At 35.1% G+C, this 15,058-nt stretch overlaps 3 protein-coding genes across 10 annotated transcripts; 2 read left to right on the forward strand and 1 right to left on the reverse strand.

The window, feature by feature from the left end:
* Positions 1–1,969: 1,969 nt before the first annotated feature.
* On the forward strand, positions 1,970–8,402 carry LOC112777646 (protein HLB1). The gene is made up of 14 exons (XM_025822030.3): positions 1,970–2,703; positions 3,088–3,219; positions 3,402–3,471; positions 3,862–3,975; positions 5,072–5,155; positions 5,370–5,420; positions 5,677–5,706; positions 6,383–6,445; positions 6,570–6,635; positions 6,753–6,881; positions 7,070–7,105; positions 7,364–7,483; positions 7,623–7,811; positions 8,087–8,402. The coding sequence occupies exons 1-14, from the start codon at positions 2,345–2,347 to the stop codon at positions 8,195–8,197; spliced, it is 1,554 nt and encodes a 517-aa protein (XP_025677815.1). The 5' UTR covers positions 1,970–2,344; the 3' UTR covers positions 8,198–8,402.
* A 484-nt stretch (positions 8,403–8,886) lies between these two features.
* Positions 8,887–10,045, forward strand: LOC112777647 (uncharacterized). Its single transcript, XM_025822031.3, has 4 exons — positions 8,887–9,011; positions 9,121–9,142; positions 9,223–9,439; positions 9,769–10,045. Exons 1-4 carry the CDS (start codon positions 8,939–8,941, stop codon positions 9,868–9,870), a joined length of 414 nt encoding a protein of 137 aa, XP_025677816.1. The 5' UTR covers positions 8,887–8,938; the 3' UTR covers positions 9,871–10,045.
* LOC112777645 (metal-nicotianamine transporter YSL1) lies at positions 10,011–14,515 on the reverse strand. 8 transcript variants are annotated; one of them, XM_025822024.3, is made up of 7 exons: positions 13,634–14,515; positions 13,063–13,484; positions 12,548–12,720; positions 12,123–12,217; positions 11,764–11,898; positions 11,355–11,668; positions 10,011–11,240 (listed from the first exon to the last, which is right to left on the reverse strand). In XM_025822024.3, exons 2-7 carry the CDS (start codon positions 13,451–13,453, stop codon positions 10,309–10,311), a joined length of 2,040 nt encoding a protein of 679 aa, XP_025677809.1. In that variant the 5' UTR covers positions 13,454–13,484; positions 13,634–14,515; the 3' UTR covers positions 10,011–10,308. The 8 variants fall into 8 exon arrangements, with proteins under 8 accessions (XP_025677809.1, XP_072083901.1, XP_025677810.1 ...); XM_072227800.1 differs by having other exon boundaries at positions 10,011–11,237; positions 13,641–14,496; XM_025822025.3 differs by having other exon boundaries at positions 13,641–14,496.
* Between the last annotated feature and the right edge of the window lie 543 nt (positions 14,516–15,058).

The following is a 15,058-nucleotide window of genomic DNA, read 5'->3' on the forward strand; positions in this document are numbered from 1 at the left end:
AATCATGAGAAGAGTTGGACCAATATGTAGTGCAGTTAAGAAATACTTCAAGTAAGAAAAATACTACACTGTAGAAATCAAATTCTTCTACATGTGTAGATGTAAGATGTACACATGTCGACTTCTCAGCGTGTCTGATCGAGACTGAGTAGAGTGATTCTCTGATGTAGACCTGCTGCACACAGTAGATTATAGAAAATATTAGACTCTTTGCACTTAGTGTTAATTTGAAGGGTTTTAATGAGTAGAATTTTATTTTATTTTATAAATATTTTCTTGGCTAAGACGGGCGGGTCCAGATTTTGTTGTGGGGCGTATATTTAATCTTAAAGTGTGCATTATTTTATTTTGTATTGCATTTTATAAATATTATAAGTATTAAAATTTTATATATTTGATTTAAATTATTTATCAATACATATAATGTTTAAAAATGTGATTTTTTATTATAATAATATATTAAAATTATTAAATCTAAGTTTATATTAATAATTGTTAATAATAAAGATTGAAAGTAAAGACTAGATTAAGTTTATATATTGTGTTTGGTGTAAAATATGTTAAACTGAGTAGATGTCTTGATATTATGTTTGGTTTAAAATAAATATAGAGACTAAAAGATATATTTAAAATTTAACAAGTTAAATGAGAGTATTTATTGTTGTTAAGAGACGTCAAATGTCTTTGAATATGAGAAGTAAAACGAGCTCAGTAATTTTATGCATATTGGATGCGTTACTTTTTGTGAATAATTAGACTTTATTAAATAAAAATAAAAAAATATTATAAAAAGAGAGTATTGATAGATTTTATAAATATAGAATATATTAATGTATAAATATATAAATATTTTTTAATATATATTATTTTAAAATAGCAAGTGCAATCTTTTTTAAAAATAAATAAATATAAAGTATATAAATACATATAAAAATATTTTTATTTATTAAAATTAATTATCATGCAGTATTATTTGTAATTACAAAATGTAATAGTATATTATTTGAAAATAATTAAATTATTAGTTAAAAAATAAAAAACAATCTAATAGTTAATTTTGTTAAAAATATATTATTATATAATATAATTTTTATGCAAATATTTGTAAACGTGCATCTTATTCAAAATATTATATGTTCACAAAATTATCCTTTGACATATACTTTAAAATATTATATATAACACATGAAAATGTTGATTTTTTAATTTTTTAACCTTTCAAAATATATTTTTTGAATTTTTTATTTATTTTCTTAAAAAATATAAAATAAACAAAAACATTGAGGTTAGGCTAGGGTTTTCAGTTTTTGTCCAAAGAGTTCCAACAACGGCTACTACAGAAACAGGTCCAACTGTGAATCTAACTTTGGGCCCAGGTCCAATATATTTTACCTAATGCAATTACGGTTATTGTAAACATTTTTATTAGCGATAAATCCAATTAGAAGTAGTCCTTACAGTAGAAGATCTCTTTTCTAATATGGACCCCATTCTTCAGTAATTGTCTGCTGTGAAGTTACTCTATTACCCAATGTTGAACAGGGAAAACTCATAGTTAGTTTGGTCCAAATATTTTCAAAGAATTAGAGTCTGTACCCAACTACAATCAAACATAAATTTGAATCAAATCTGAAACCTATGCTATAATCAAACAGGCTCATAACGATAATCAAATTCCAAAATTCCTAACTCATATATGAAATCGAGAATTTGAGAGAAAAAAAGCAGCAAAATTAAGCAAGAAGAAGGAGAAGAAATTCACCAAAAAGCAAAAGTTAATGTCACCGAAAGGTAAAAGTAGGGAAAGCAGAGAAGAATTAAACTCCAAAATCTCTAAATCAGAGTTGAAATCAAGAATTAGAAAAAAAAAAAAAAAGTGGACATCAAGCAAGAAAAAAGAGAAAAACTCACCAAAATACAAAAGATAATGTGGTCGAAATATAAAAGTAGAAAAGACAGATAACAAAGAGATAGCAAATGTGAGTAAACAAATCATAAATTCATAATTAAGAGTGGAGGAGACGGTGGTTTTGGTGCATGTAAACTTTTAGTACATGTACGAGAGTAAAAAGGAATTAATTTTTCAATTTTTAAAATTATGTCTGTATAACGTAAAATATAATAGCTAATTTTACCATACACCTCATCTAACTTCGAGGGAAAATAACATAGATTAGATAAAAGTTAAAATATTGTCGTCCTCCTCAGTCTTGTGTTTATTCGTTCTCCATTGTCACTAACCTCTGCTTCTGACCACACCAATCCCCTATCTCTTTCCCTCTCTGTTCTTCAACTGTGCCTGTGACTGCGATCACACGGAAAAGCTCTTCGCTTAAACCCCAAAATGCCCGAACCAGAAGAATCCCACAACGGAGTCCAACCCGAGCCTAATCCCCAATCACTAACGGACCAAAATCCCAACCCTCAGCCAGAGCCACAATCGAATCCTGAGCCTGTTCCTGTACCTGCAGCACAGGCGCGATCAGAGCCGGAACCTAGATCCGAAGCTGATCCAGCTGTTAACAATGATGCAGATCTCAGTGAAACCGCGATCCGTTCCAACCACACGGTGGATGCCAACCCTCCGGCGCAACCTCAGCTTCGGAAAGACGAAGGGAACCGAACCTTCACCATGAGGGAATTGCTTAACGGATTGAAGAACGAGTCCGAACCTGACAAAGAAGATTCCAATTCTCCCCGCACGTTAGTTCTCTCTCTCTCTCTCTCTCTCTCTCTCGCTGAACATTAGAAATCGAGAAAATGGAGTAAATTACGATTTGTTTAGCGATTTCGCAGTGATGAATGTTTGATTGAAAATTGTCGACCGTGAATTAGTACTTGAAAATACGTACATTTTCAACGTTGAAGAACTACATATGATGTTCAAAATAGAAAATACGTGAAGGAGAAGTTTTTGAGCATTTACTCATATTTAGCTCCTACACTAACTGCTTGTAGTTATTTGAATTATTATTCATATATTGTTGTGGTAAATCTGAATGATAGAAATGGGTTTGAATTTGGGAGTGGTTTCACCTTGCGCAACATGTAATGTGATCTGTAATGCATGATTTGGGAATTTTGCAGTCATCAGAGTCAACAGCAGCAGCAGCAGCAAACACAGCAGAACAACGCTGCAATGGAGTTGATAAACAGTGTTGTAGGTGCTGACGAGGAGGGCCGATCGCGGCAACGGATTCTCACATTTGCTGCCAGGAGGTATTGTCACCTTGCCCGTCTATACAATGAAAAAATGTCACATTGGGAAATTCTATCAAAACTTGGACCCTGCATTGTCGTTTTTTGAGAATTTTTGGAGCTCCATGGCCATAGGGTGCAATTTTTATATGTTTCTTGTGGAAACCTTTATGAGCTTGTAATTTCTTACATGAACTTTGTAGGTATGCTACTGCAATTGAGAGGAATCCAGATGATTATGATGCACTATACAATTGGGCATTGGTGCTTCAGGTCTGAACAGCTGTCTTGATTTATTGTTGTTGTAAAATCAAAGTCAGCTGTTTTTTGAATCACTTATTGAATTTCTGTTTTGTTCTTGGCTTGATTTTAATTTTACTCTTCATTTTAGGTTAGATTATATGCTTTCAATGTGATTGAAGTATTCAGTACAAATTATTCTATCACATTACAATGGTATATAAGTGTGCATTGACATTCCATGCTTTAATCTGATTGAAATATGCATTTTGCATATCCTCATGAAATGGGATTGCAATTGCAGCTTCATATGTGTTGTATGTTAGAAATAAATGGATATCGATTACCATTTTTCCAAGTGCCAGCAGATGTGAGCTTTATTTCCTAAACTGTCCTCTCAATCTTTGTTACGTTGTCATGCAGGAAAGTGCAGATAATGTTAGTCCAGATTCCACTTCACCTTCCAAAGATGCTTTACTTGAGGAAGCTTGTAAAAAGTATGATGAGGCCACTCGCCTTTGCCCCACACTACATGATGTATGTAAGGGTATCCTTATCCTATGAAATGACTTTTTATTTGGGTGGTGCCCAGGAAGAGAAAAATAACTTTTTTTTTTTGGGGGGGGGGGGGGGGGGGGAAGCTAATATTAATAACATAGGCTTGGTACTCAATAACTTTCACTATATAGCATTTTGGCTGATTCCACTGCTTGGACATGTTATCTTGAGGTCACACGACTATTGTCCTGTTATTCCAAGGCTCCCTTTCAATTTCCATTCTAAATAACATGCCATAATTGAATGCCTGTTATTCTATTGAATATTTTGTGAATTTGTGTCAATTTTTACCTAGGATCTGGGTAAGGGTGTAAGTGAGATTAATAGATGGTAGATCTGAACTGGAGTAGTTGAACCTAATGAGCCTGACCCATAGATGATACTTTGTACATAAATTAGTCTGGCCACGATAATATTCAAATAACACACACGACATATATGTGAAGGTTACAAAATATCATGCTTATATAATTAAATTTACTTCGAATATTTTATTCAGATATTGCCTATTAACAACTTGGCCTAACAGTAGAATTCTCAAGCTCGGCTCATTTATTAAATAAGCTTCTGTCCTATTAGGTTAGTTAATTATGTGGGATGAACTAGTCGGCCTGTAGTGAGTGAAGACTTTGCATCTCAATAAAAACATGTCTTGCTAGACCGCTGGATCTGTGTTTACTATCATCCTCTGAGCCGTGACCCTTGTTAAAAGAAAAGTAAAATGCATTGCACTGTTGGTACATTACCATTTCTTTTTTCCATTGCATTCCTTTTTCTGGGTTCTATCAGTCCACAATTCCCTATGTACATTGCGTTACTAGGCATGCTTTCACAACTAGCATTATCCCTATGTTGGAGGCAGTAGCCATGTAGCTAATCCATTTGCACGATGAATGCTGACTTAAATGTAGTGATGCTCGAGTTGTCCTCGTCATGTGTCTATTGATGTGATAGGAAAACCCAAATATGTGCCTCTTTGCAAATAAGTATGCTTGTAATTGGATACTGTAATTATAATACTGTGAACAAAATGAGTGTCTATAATTTACAATTTTTTCCCTCTATCAAACTTTAGGCTTTCTACAATTGGGCTATAGCAATCTCTGATCGGGCAAAAATGCGTGGTCGCACAAAGGAAGCTGAAGAACTATGGAAACAGGTCAGCAAAAATATGGTTCTTGGCAGCTCTTGCTCTTGTAGATTGTAAATTTGTTGATGGATACTGCATAATGCTGGATTCAGAATTCATAGTGAAAATAAATGGACTAATTTTTCACATTTGAATTTATAGTTGTCTTGTTAACTGTTAGTTGATATAGAGGCTTAGCATCACACATCATGATTATTGTAAAATTGAAATTTGCATTTCCCAGGCAACACGGAACTACGAAAAAGCAGTCCAGCTCAACTGGAACAGCCCTCAGGTTCATTTCATTATTTCTAAAACTTTGTCCCTTTGTACTGTGATTTCTCGTTGAGTTAAACCATTTCAAAAAAGTTATTTTTTACATGCTTCCTTAAACAAATATTTATTTTTAATTGTATTTTATATAAAAAAGGTTTCCTTTCCTTATCCTGTATTTGTTTGATTCCTGCAACTTCTAAATTTCTTTTCAAGAATTCTCATTTGCATACTGACATCCTACTAGTTGTTATTGACTCTCTTGAAATCTATTTCAGGCACTTAACAACTGGGGACTTGCCCTTCAGGTATATTTGATTTACTTGTATGCAAACTTTTTTATTTCATACAAAAGGCATAAGAAAGCAATGAGTCTGTATTAAGATTGCATGCTTCTTACTGCATTTTTGGGTAGTGCTTCTGGGGCAATGATTTATAGTAGAACTTTTGTTGAAGCAAAAAACTTGAGCTTCTTGGAAAAGATATTAAAGAAACTGTTTTCACCTTCCTGGGAGCCGAACACTTGAATTTCTCCTGAAAGGCCTTGTTTATGCCAAAAGCACTTCTTGACTCGTAAACAAATCTCATCTTCAAGTGCTGCTAGTTATCAATTTAAGTAAATTTAGGGGAGTCACATCTTTTATTAATCCTTAGCTAAGAAGGTTATCCGTACATACACGTAGCACACTCCAGATATATTAAACCAGAGTCTTATTTCATAATTAGCTTATTCTACTGTTTCTTTATTTTGTTAAGTAATAGTCATTACATTATATCACTGATTGTGTAACTATGTCACTAAAATTTATTATTCTATAGTAAATAACCACCCAGGCTTTCCTCATTTTATTTCTTTGATAAAATGAACTTAATTAAATAAAACAAGACATTGCTATCAATCTTGATATATGAATTATATTTTTTCTGTATTGGAGTTCTAACTTATTTTCTTTGTGCTTTGGATTTTTTTTTTCCCCAATATAGGAACTTAGTGCCATTGTTCCAGTTCGAGAAAAGCAAAAGATTGTAAGAACTGCTATCAGCAAGGTACAAAAGTTGTAGGAGCATACCAGATAGAATTTGCAAACCAGTGCTTTACATTTACTATGTCCTTTAGCATATAACTTATTCTCTCTTCCACTTTTTAACTTTCCAATATTCTTCAATGCAGTTCCGTGCAGCTATTCAATTACAATTTGATTTCCATCGGGCAATTTACAATCTCGGAACTGTTCTGGTCATAATGCTTCTCCATTTTACTTATATATCGTGCAATTGTGCTTTGTTTTACTTTGTGTGCATGTAACAGTATTATGAGTATAGAATTCACTTTCCTTTTTTTCTATCTTTGCAGTATGGTTTAGCCGAGGACACCTTAAGAACTGGGGGATCCGCGAATGCTCAAGAAGTTTCACCTAATGAATTGTACAGCCAATCTGCAATATATATTGCAGCTGCTCATGCATTGAAACCAAATTATTCAGTAAGATGCCCTATCACCTTCATTTAAAATTCCTATTGGTTGCATCAATTTCTCGGAATAGACTTGCTCTTTCTTCTACTTAACATTGCCTTTTTAATCCATCCTTCTATTGTTGCTTCCTTTACTTAATATCCTCCCACTTTTTCGTCATACAATCAGCCTATTTTTGTATTTTTGGGATCTGACAGGTTTATAGCAGTGCCTTGCGGTTGGTGCGATCTATGGTGAGTAATATACCCCTTTGATCTTTCTGAATTATGTTCAGTTAAGTAAAACACTCTACTGTATTATATCACATTCCCTTCACCGGTATTTAAAGTAGGTCATCCTCTTCCAGTTAGAACCTAGCTTATCTGCCATCTAAATCAACATGCAGTATGCATTATCCTGTAGCTATTGTAGTCATTACTACTATGTAAATGTGAGCATTAGATGACGGGAACATTTTTATACTAACCTTGATGGAATTCAATTTTCCACAGCTACCGCTACCACATCTTAAAATTGGATATTTAACGGCACCTCCCGCGGGGAGATCACTTGCACCTCATAATGACTGGAAACGATCAGAATTTATTTTGGATCACGAAAGGCTTCAACAGGTAAGAAGTCTGGCTAATCAAGTGAAAGCTTTTCAGAGGCTAATATCAAATTTTTTCAAAATCATTGGCAAACTTCTAGGCTCTAGTGTCTCAGACACAAATTTGCAATCAAATAACTTACCCACTACCATTTATTCAGGTGCCCAAAGGCGAACAGAGACAAGTGCCTCAAACTCTCGCAGGCAGATCCACAGATGCAGCAAATGGAGATAAAAAGACAATCAAAGTAGATATAGCAGATATTGTTTCAGTATCAGCTTGTGCTGACCTAACCTTACCACCTGGTGCAGGCCTCTGCATCGATACAATTCACGAACCTGTTTACCTGGTAAGCAACATTCAGCCGACCTGATTCTGCCTTGTCACACAGTTTTTGCCGCATCTTTCTATACACTTGTCAGCTTATTTCTATCCCCTCTCTCACCATGAAGTCATTAACATAATTTTAGCATTGTTATTGTTTTTGCCAAATCCAAATTTTGATAAATTTCTCAAGGCTTGGTGAAATCTTTGAAATGTGCTTAATCTGAAGCCTGCATCAGAATCCCTTTAGCTAAGAAAAATGCAGCTCTAATTTTTGTTCTCAATTCTTGGATTACCAAGGTTGCTGACTCGTGGGAATCGTTAGATGGATGGCTCGACGCAGTTCGTTTAGTATACACAATTTATGTACGGGGCAAAAGTGATGTGCTGGCTGGAATTATAGCGGGATAAATGTGAAATTTGATTTGTTAAACTCTCAGATTTGATAGCCATTTTTTTTTGGGTACTTTTCTCTGCAAACTTGTGTATAACAACAACAATGTATGAACGTTTTTTTGTACAACTGAGAAATCTGAGTTAACTGATTAGCCGGATCACTCAACATTCTAGTTTTTGGCAATAAATATTCTACAAGGATTAGAACTTATGATATCAATTCCTTAATGGGGTTTCTTATCGAGTATTTTCCAACTCAGGCTACCTTGCCTCATCAAACCTGAAAGACACTCAAAATCGCAAACCACAATCAACAACCGCAGGTGCTCGGGTATCAGTCAACAATAAATTCGAAGAAACTACTAAAATTAACTCATAAAAATCCCTGACATTAACGCAAAGAGTTTCTCCGTCACGATCAAATTAACCCATTTTTATAACATTTTTTAATGGAGGTTAATGTTCGTTTGGACTCTTTCCGTAAATTTTTTTTTGTGAAATCGGACAAATAAATTAAGTTTATAAAATATAAAATCATAACAAAATTTAAATTGTAAAATTCTCAAATCTAGATAGAAATTTAGTAAAATAGATTAATTCATCTAAAATTATAATATCAAAAAATTTAAGAGTTAAATTGAGATTTTAGACCAACAAATTTAAGAGGACCATACTTATATTAGTAACTCAACGTTAACATTGGACCAACTTTTTGCTGTTTCATTTGGTGTTCTTTGGTTGGAGTTGGAAGTTGGAATGAGTGAGAGTGGGAGTGCAAGTAGTTTGGTAGCAGAGACTGTGTGGAAGGAAATCGAATCTACACGCACAGGTTAACCGCTTCCTTCTCTCTCTCTCTCTCTCTCTCTCTCTCTCTCTCTCTCATGAATTGACCTTGCGTTCGTTTGATTAATGGTTGGAAGTTGAACTTTGAAAAACAGTGAGCGATGACCAACTTTGGACGTAAGTAATTGAATTCATTCAATTTCTCTTGTCAATTAAGTGTTGTGTTTGAAAAGATTGCGAAACCCTCATGCTCACAGATTGCATTTTATATTTGGGAAGAACATGGAGGGAGCCGCAAGAATCGTGGATCAAAGAGGCGTTAGCAGGATATCTGGGAATCCAAGTGGGAGGTTCGTCTTTCAGGTTACAGGGGAATCCCCAAGGAAGAAAGATCACTATCTCTGTTTTCCTCATCACTTCTGCGCCTGCTATTCTTTCTTCTACGATGTTCTCAACAGACGCCAACAACTCTCTGTAAGCATTTTCATTTCCCGCTTCTTTTTAATTCCATTGCTTCTTCTTGGAGTATGTTAGGATAGGTAAGAAAGAGCAGTAGAGAAGAGGTTTGTGTATTAGAATTGTGTTTTGGAATTGTGTAGGATACAAGATTCAAAGTATTTATAGATGTGATTATTGACTACTATTATAAATGCTAAGCTACTAACAACCAACATCATCAATACTTAAGCTACTATCTACTATCTACTAACAACCAACCACAAAGAATAAATACTTATAAGCTTCTAATTCTAATATTCTAATATTCTCTAATAGAGTATATGTTTCAATGTATTTGTCCTCAGTGTAAGCATCAAATAGCTGCAAGACTTGCTGCGTCATTGGGAGCTTATGTCGAATTGAATGTCTCCGATGAGGAGCTCGCTCTCTTGCTTTCCAAAATATAGATACATCATACATACATAGATACATAGCCCTTGTTTTCTTTATTTTTAGGGTAAGAAAATTTATTGTGGGGCAAGCAAGGAACATCTCATTTTTAGATTAGTTAAATTGTCAAGATGTATGTGTGCCTCGTGGACGAGAGTTTTGTTTTGATCTAAGTATCTCTCATTATTTCAATATTTGCTCGCTGATACTTGTTTACATTTTTGGTTGGGGTGTTGGGATGCACTTGCAAGAGATGGGTGCAAGATACAGGCCTTATTTTTGTCATTGAATTCACAGAATTGTGTATTACACAGTTTTCTGGTGCCAACCGTAATAGCTGACCCAAATGTGTTGCATCCCATGTTTGGTGTGAGCATCGGAAACTGCTATCTAATTCCTATGGCACTAGAAAGCCTGAGTGATATATGTATTCATTGCTTGATACTGATTGAGTTCTAGGAAGGGACAAATTTCATGCAAATTGGAGGATTGATCCTTGCAAGAGCAAGAATGGCTGCAGGAAGAGTCCAAAGTCCCTCCCCACAAATTAGTCCAGAAGCAGCTGCCGGAACCATCAACTTTGCCTTCTTGTCGTTAATCTTGTGCCACAAGAACACAATCACAGTTCCCATGAACATGTCAATTGCAAAGTATGCCCCAACTAGGAATGGCACTGCCATTACCATTGGTAATGGCATCCATTTTGCTATCTTTTTAGGCGAGTGATCCCTCACTACGTTTACTGCCACAGCAAAAGCAAAGAATGCATAGCAAAGCTGCAAGCAATGATGAGGCAATGCTGAGAAGCCTTCAACACCTATAACTGCCATGTTTCGGTATATCAGTGCATAAGGAGCCTTGAATTCTCCATTAGGGTCTCCCACATTGAATGCCTTGTAGTACAAGAAGAAGCTCAGAGGAGCTGTTACACATCCCATTGCAATGCCAATTACTTGGCACATGAACATTGCTCTGGGAGAGGTTAAGGTGTAATGAGCAGTTTTGAAATCTTGCATCAGAATGCAAGAAACTGAAACCACTGATTTAATCACACCACAACCCACCAGTCCCGCCACAACACCATTTTCTTTCCCGCTCAAAGCTGCCATCATAAAGAGTGCAACTTTGCCATAGTTATACGCCATGTTTATGTCTGTGAGACCAGCTCCAAAAGCATTACAGAAGGCAAGAGCTGGAGCGAAAATGTAAGCAACCACGACAAAGTACCATTTGAGCTGGGGAAACATAAGCGGGATCAAAATTGTCGAAATGACTGTGAAAACAAGGTATCCAACTATTCCAATCCACATGGGAATGTTCTCCTTGAGGAACAACTCAGTCTGTTTAATGTTTCCATTTGGATACCCTTGCTGCTCAGCTGCTACTGCTGCAGTGAGAAAAAGACCTCAACATTAGATATCATATCTTAGTCTTTAGATGTTATATGAGGAAAAAGAGGAGGGCAAGCATATAGGTGTAAACGGATTAGTTTGACACTTACCGTTCTTTTGGTTCCGATCGTTATAGTGCTTCATCTTGTCAATTATGCCATTAACTGTGGCAACTAAAATCTTGGTGAAGTTGTATATGCCATCACCCAGGATTAGAGCAATTGACAGAAAAACCTTATAGCCATATAAGCCCTTCATGTTGGTTTCTTCTAGATTATCAGGGTACCATTGTCCTTTAAGCTTACCAACTAAAGGGTACATGACCCCATATGAGAGCACAGCTCCAAGGAGCAAAGACACATTGACGAGGTGAGAACAAATCATTCCTGCTCCCACATAAGTCATGCTGAAATCAAAGTAGAATCTGCAAAGTCAAAACGATAAGATTAGTAACATCTTGAGTGGAAGTGGAATGTTTCTTTCCAAAGAAATTGGTACATGTTTGATGACAAATCCTACGTTTGCTTCCACGCTTGCAATCCAAAGGTAGGGAACTGTTCAAATCCACAGTCTTTTATCCCTGAGAAGAACCACTTAAATAAACCCCATAAGAAACTGATGGAAAAATATTTCATGAACCCCCTCACTTGCTTCCTGCAATGTTACAATAAGAATCAAATCATTGCCCTAGATTTGTTCAAAATTTATTACTCTCTGTTTATTAATAACTGAAAAAGTGAGAAAATTAGTACACCCAGAAATTAATGTATCTGGATACAAATTATGTCTAGATTTATCACAGATTTTGATGTACTAATTTTCTCATTCCATCAGTTATTATTAGAAGTAACACTAAATTCCAGATATGTGTTCCATACTTGGCCATTTTGTCACCCTGGGTATGAAAACCATTGATTAGAACAGCTGTTGCTAACCCACTTGGATATGTTAATTGAAGATCAACTATCATGATCTGCATCAAAGGGGAAAAATTGCAGTAAGCCCCTGAGTAATTTTTCATCTGTCTCTTGATGACTGGGATGAGTTTTAAATATAACTAAACTTCGGCATACTAGACCAGTTAGGCATATATATGAATAGAGAGGGGCAGGATATAAACCATAAAATGTATTAAATTCATAATTCAAAATACTCAACCATGCCGTTAAGTAGTCTTGAAATTTGAATGATGTGCAAGTAATCCAAAATGAAGTATAGAACTAAATATATAAGATAAGGAGAATTCGAATGTTGAAAGGATGCAATATTATATAAAATATGGTATTGCGTAACTCACTCATACCTTTCTGAGTGGGATCAAGACAAAAAGGCCAACAAAGCAAACCACAAAAAGGAAGCCAGTCATCCAACCAAATCCAGGTTCTTTAATGGCACCTGGACTGTTACCCGGAGTTCCCACCCCAGACAACTCATAAGTCTTCCTGTTTAATCCCAGTAGATAAGAAGCAAATCCTCCTGCAACATACACACATACATAGATCAAAATTTGACAGGAAATTATATAATCATAAAAATTTGATGAAGCTTTTTAAGTTGGCGGTTAAAAACCTAACACAAGCCTCTTCTTTCATCTTGTGATGTGAAGCTTTGCACAAAAGTTTAACATAGGTAGAGTTTTGACTAGAAATTACATAAGCAGAGGAAATTCATTAAATAATATGGAGGAGTTTTTTATATGCATAGTTGGTTCCAAACCCAGAAAAAGAATAAGGTTGTTTTAGGCTATTGACGTAGAAAATTGTCAAACCTTTGTGACATGGATATAGATAGATTCCAAAATGAATAGTAGGCTCTTACCTCCAATAGCAATGCTATAGCATGCAACAGCACAAGTCTGTATGATGGTGTTCTCTTGGCGGCTGAAGGGCTTCGACACAAAGCCAGCCTTTTGGAGAACCTTCGTCCAGCTGCGGACAAACACAAAAGCAAGGAGTGCAGCAGAGACATTCAGGTTGGGAACCATGCCAGTTGTGAGGTTGAGCTTCATGACTATTATGCTGTACATTATTCCAATCATCATGCTCACAAGCAACCCTCTCAGTGTTATCTGATCACTCCATTTCTGAGGCTGCAACTCAGCACCACCTTGCAGCTGAAGCTGGTCCTCCAAGTCATGGTCCCTGGCGATTTCGAGTTTGTTCTCTTCTCCTTCTTCCATTTTCATTGCACTTGATGGGGAAAACATCATCTCTAGTCCTAGCTATATGGCCTAGTACAAACTTCAAATATCAGAGGTAAACTCAGGTTAGTGAAATACAATAGGTCCATAGATTTTATTTTATTTTTAATATATTATTGTTGTGTTGTTGGCGTAATGCCATAGAGAAAGTACTGAAAAACAACGGAATAGAATAGTGTAGTAGCTTACATCTTACCCTGATGATTTGGTTGGTTCTCTATTAGCCTTGCTTTCTGAATACACCATTAAAGAACTAATAAGATGATTTTTATCTGTAAGAGGCACAGCTACTGCGTGGATTTTGTGTGGTGTTTGTACATATATAGAGCTTTGTTAACTAAGTAATAGGACACGCGGTAACTTTCTATGACTAGCTGTAGCACAATATAATAATGCTGATTCTTGGCCTTTGTTCTGCAGAAAGAAATCTACAGATAACGAGAAATATAAACTTATGTAAAGAATAAGATAGATATAGAGACAATTTTTTTCTAATTTTTTGTTCACTCAAATAGAAAAGTGAAAAAATGAATAAAGACTTAATATTGTCTTTGTATTTTGTCCATTCTAACAAGGACAATTTTATGACAAGAGAGTTTTTGTGTGAAAAGAATGAAGATGGGTATATAATCAATTTTAAAAAATCACATTTTTTTGATAGATATCTAACTATCTATCGAAGAGAATCTTCATCTCTTCACTATAGCATACGCCACTTAAACTTGTTTTATTTTTATTTTTTTGTGTATATATATATGGAAAATAATAATTAAAAATGTGTTGGATTTGGTGGATGTTTGAACAAGTTGTAGTCAACTTGGTCCCTTGATGGTTTATATAGTTGGCTTGTGGTTGAAACTTCAACGGAATAATTGAATCCAATAATTAACCTGACAGGGCTTAGCTCAGCTACAATATGCACAACTAGACTTTTCAACTTCTTTTGATGCTAAGAATTTAGAAGTCCTTGTAGCACTTTGAGAGGGAAAAAAATCAAGGGTTATTCTAAAAACTGAAACCCTGTCCCAAAGAAAAAAAAATTATTCTACCACATTCAGAATCGGAATATGTAAATATATACTTGTACAGGCACACGCACATATAAAGATGTCACTTCTTTCCACATACCAGAGAATTTCCCAGAAAGAATTTGATGCACATGCAAAAGTGGATGTTAGAATCAGCAAGGAGCTAAGTTAGCGAAAGATGTCACTTCTTTCCACCTTCATTCTTTATTGGTTTGACTAGTTTCACCATCCTATTGACTTGCCTACCCTTTTTTTGGAATGGTAATTTTTTTCATATTTTTTTATTGTTACGGTTTATTTCATAGATTGAGTCCAAAACAATGATCGGTTCAAGAATGCCCTTTCTAGGACTGTCGTTCCATAAAGAATGTAACTTGAATTATATTTGCATAGAATCTTGCGCATGTTTTGCATAGATTTGATCTCCAAACACTAAAAATAAAAGGCTTAACACATGCTTAAAGTATATTATCTCCCATAATTCTTGTCTCTTAGACAAATATTCATTTAATTGTCAGGTCCCTTATAAGTTATAAGTACATACTTATTGCCATGGAGATGCTAACCCGGCAATAAGAGTATACTT

This window comes from Arachis hypogaea, chromosome 19 (assembly GCF_003086295.3).
Source record: "Arachis hypogaea cultivar Tifrunner chromosome 19, arahy.Tifrunner.gnm2.J5K5, whole genome shotgun sequence".
Classification (NCBI taxonomy): domain Eukaryota; kingdom Viridiplantae; phylum Streptophyta; class Magnoliopsida; order Fabales; family Fabaceae; genus Arachis; species Arachis hypogaea.

Bases quoted from the DNA above. Each gene is read 5' to 3' on its own strand.
- LOC112777645 (XM_025822024.3), bottom strand. From the start codon at position 13,453: ATGATGTTTTCCCCATCAAGTGCAATGAAAATGGAAGAAGGAGAAGAG. The intron at 12,721-13,062 runs GTAAGAGCCTAC...TGTATGTTGCAG, and splicing joins CTATAGCATTGCTATTGGAG to GAGGATTTGCTTCTTATCTA. The intron at 12,218-12,547 runs GTATGAGTGAGT...CCTTTGATGCAG, and splicing joins TCTTGATCCCACTCAGAAAG to ATCATGATAGTTGATCTTCA.
- LOC112777647 (XM_025822031.3), top strand. From the start codon at position 8,939: ATGAGTGAGAGTGGGAGTGCAAGTAGTTTGGTAGCAGAGACTGTGTGG. The intron at 9,143-9,222 runs GTAAGTAATTGA...TCATGCTCACAG, and splicing joins AGCGATGACCAACTTTGGAC to ATTGCATTTTATATTTGGGA. The intron at 9,440-9,768 runs GTAAGCATTTTC...ATTTGTCCTCAG, and splicing joins ACAGACGCCAACAACTCTCT to TGTAAGCATCAAATAGCTGC.
- LOC112777646 (XM_025822030.3), top strand. From the start codon at position 2,345: ATGCCCGAACCAGAAGAATCCCACAACGGAGTCCAACCCGAGCCTAAT. The intron at 2,704-3,087 runs GTTAGTTCTCTC...GGAATTTTGCAG, and splicing joins GATTCCAATTCTCCCCGCAC to TCATCAGAGTCAACAGCAGC. The intron at 7,484-7,622 runs GTAAGAAGTCTG...CCATTTATTCAG, and splicing joins ATCACGAAAGGCTTCAACAG to GTGCCCAAAGGCGAACAGAG.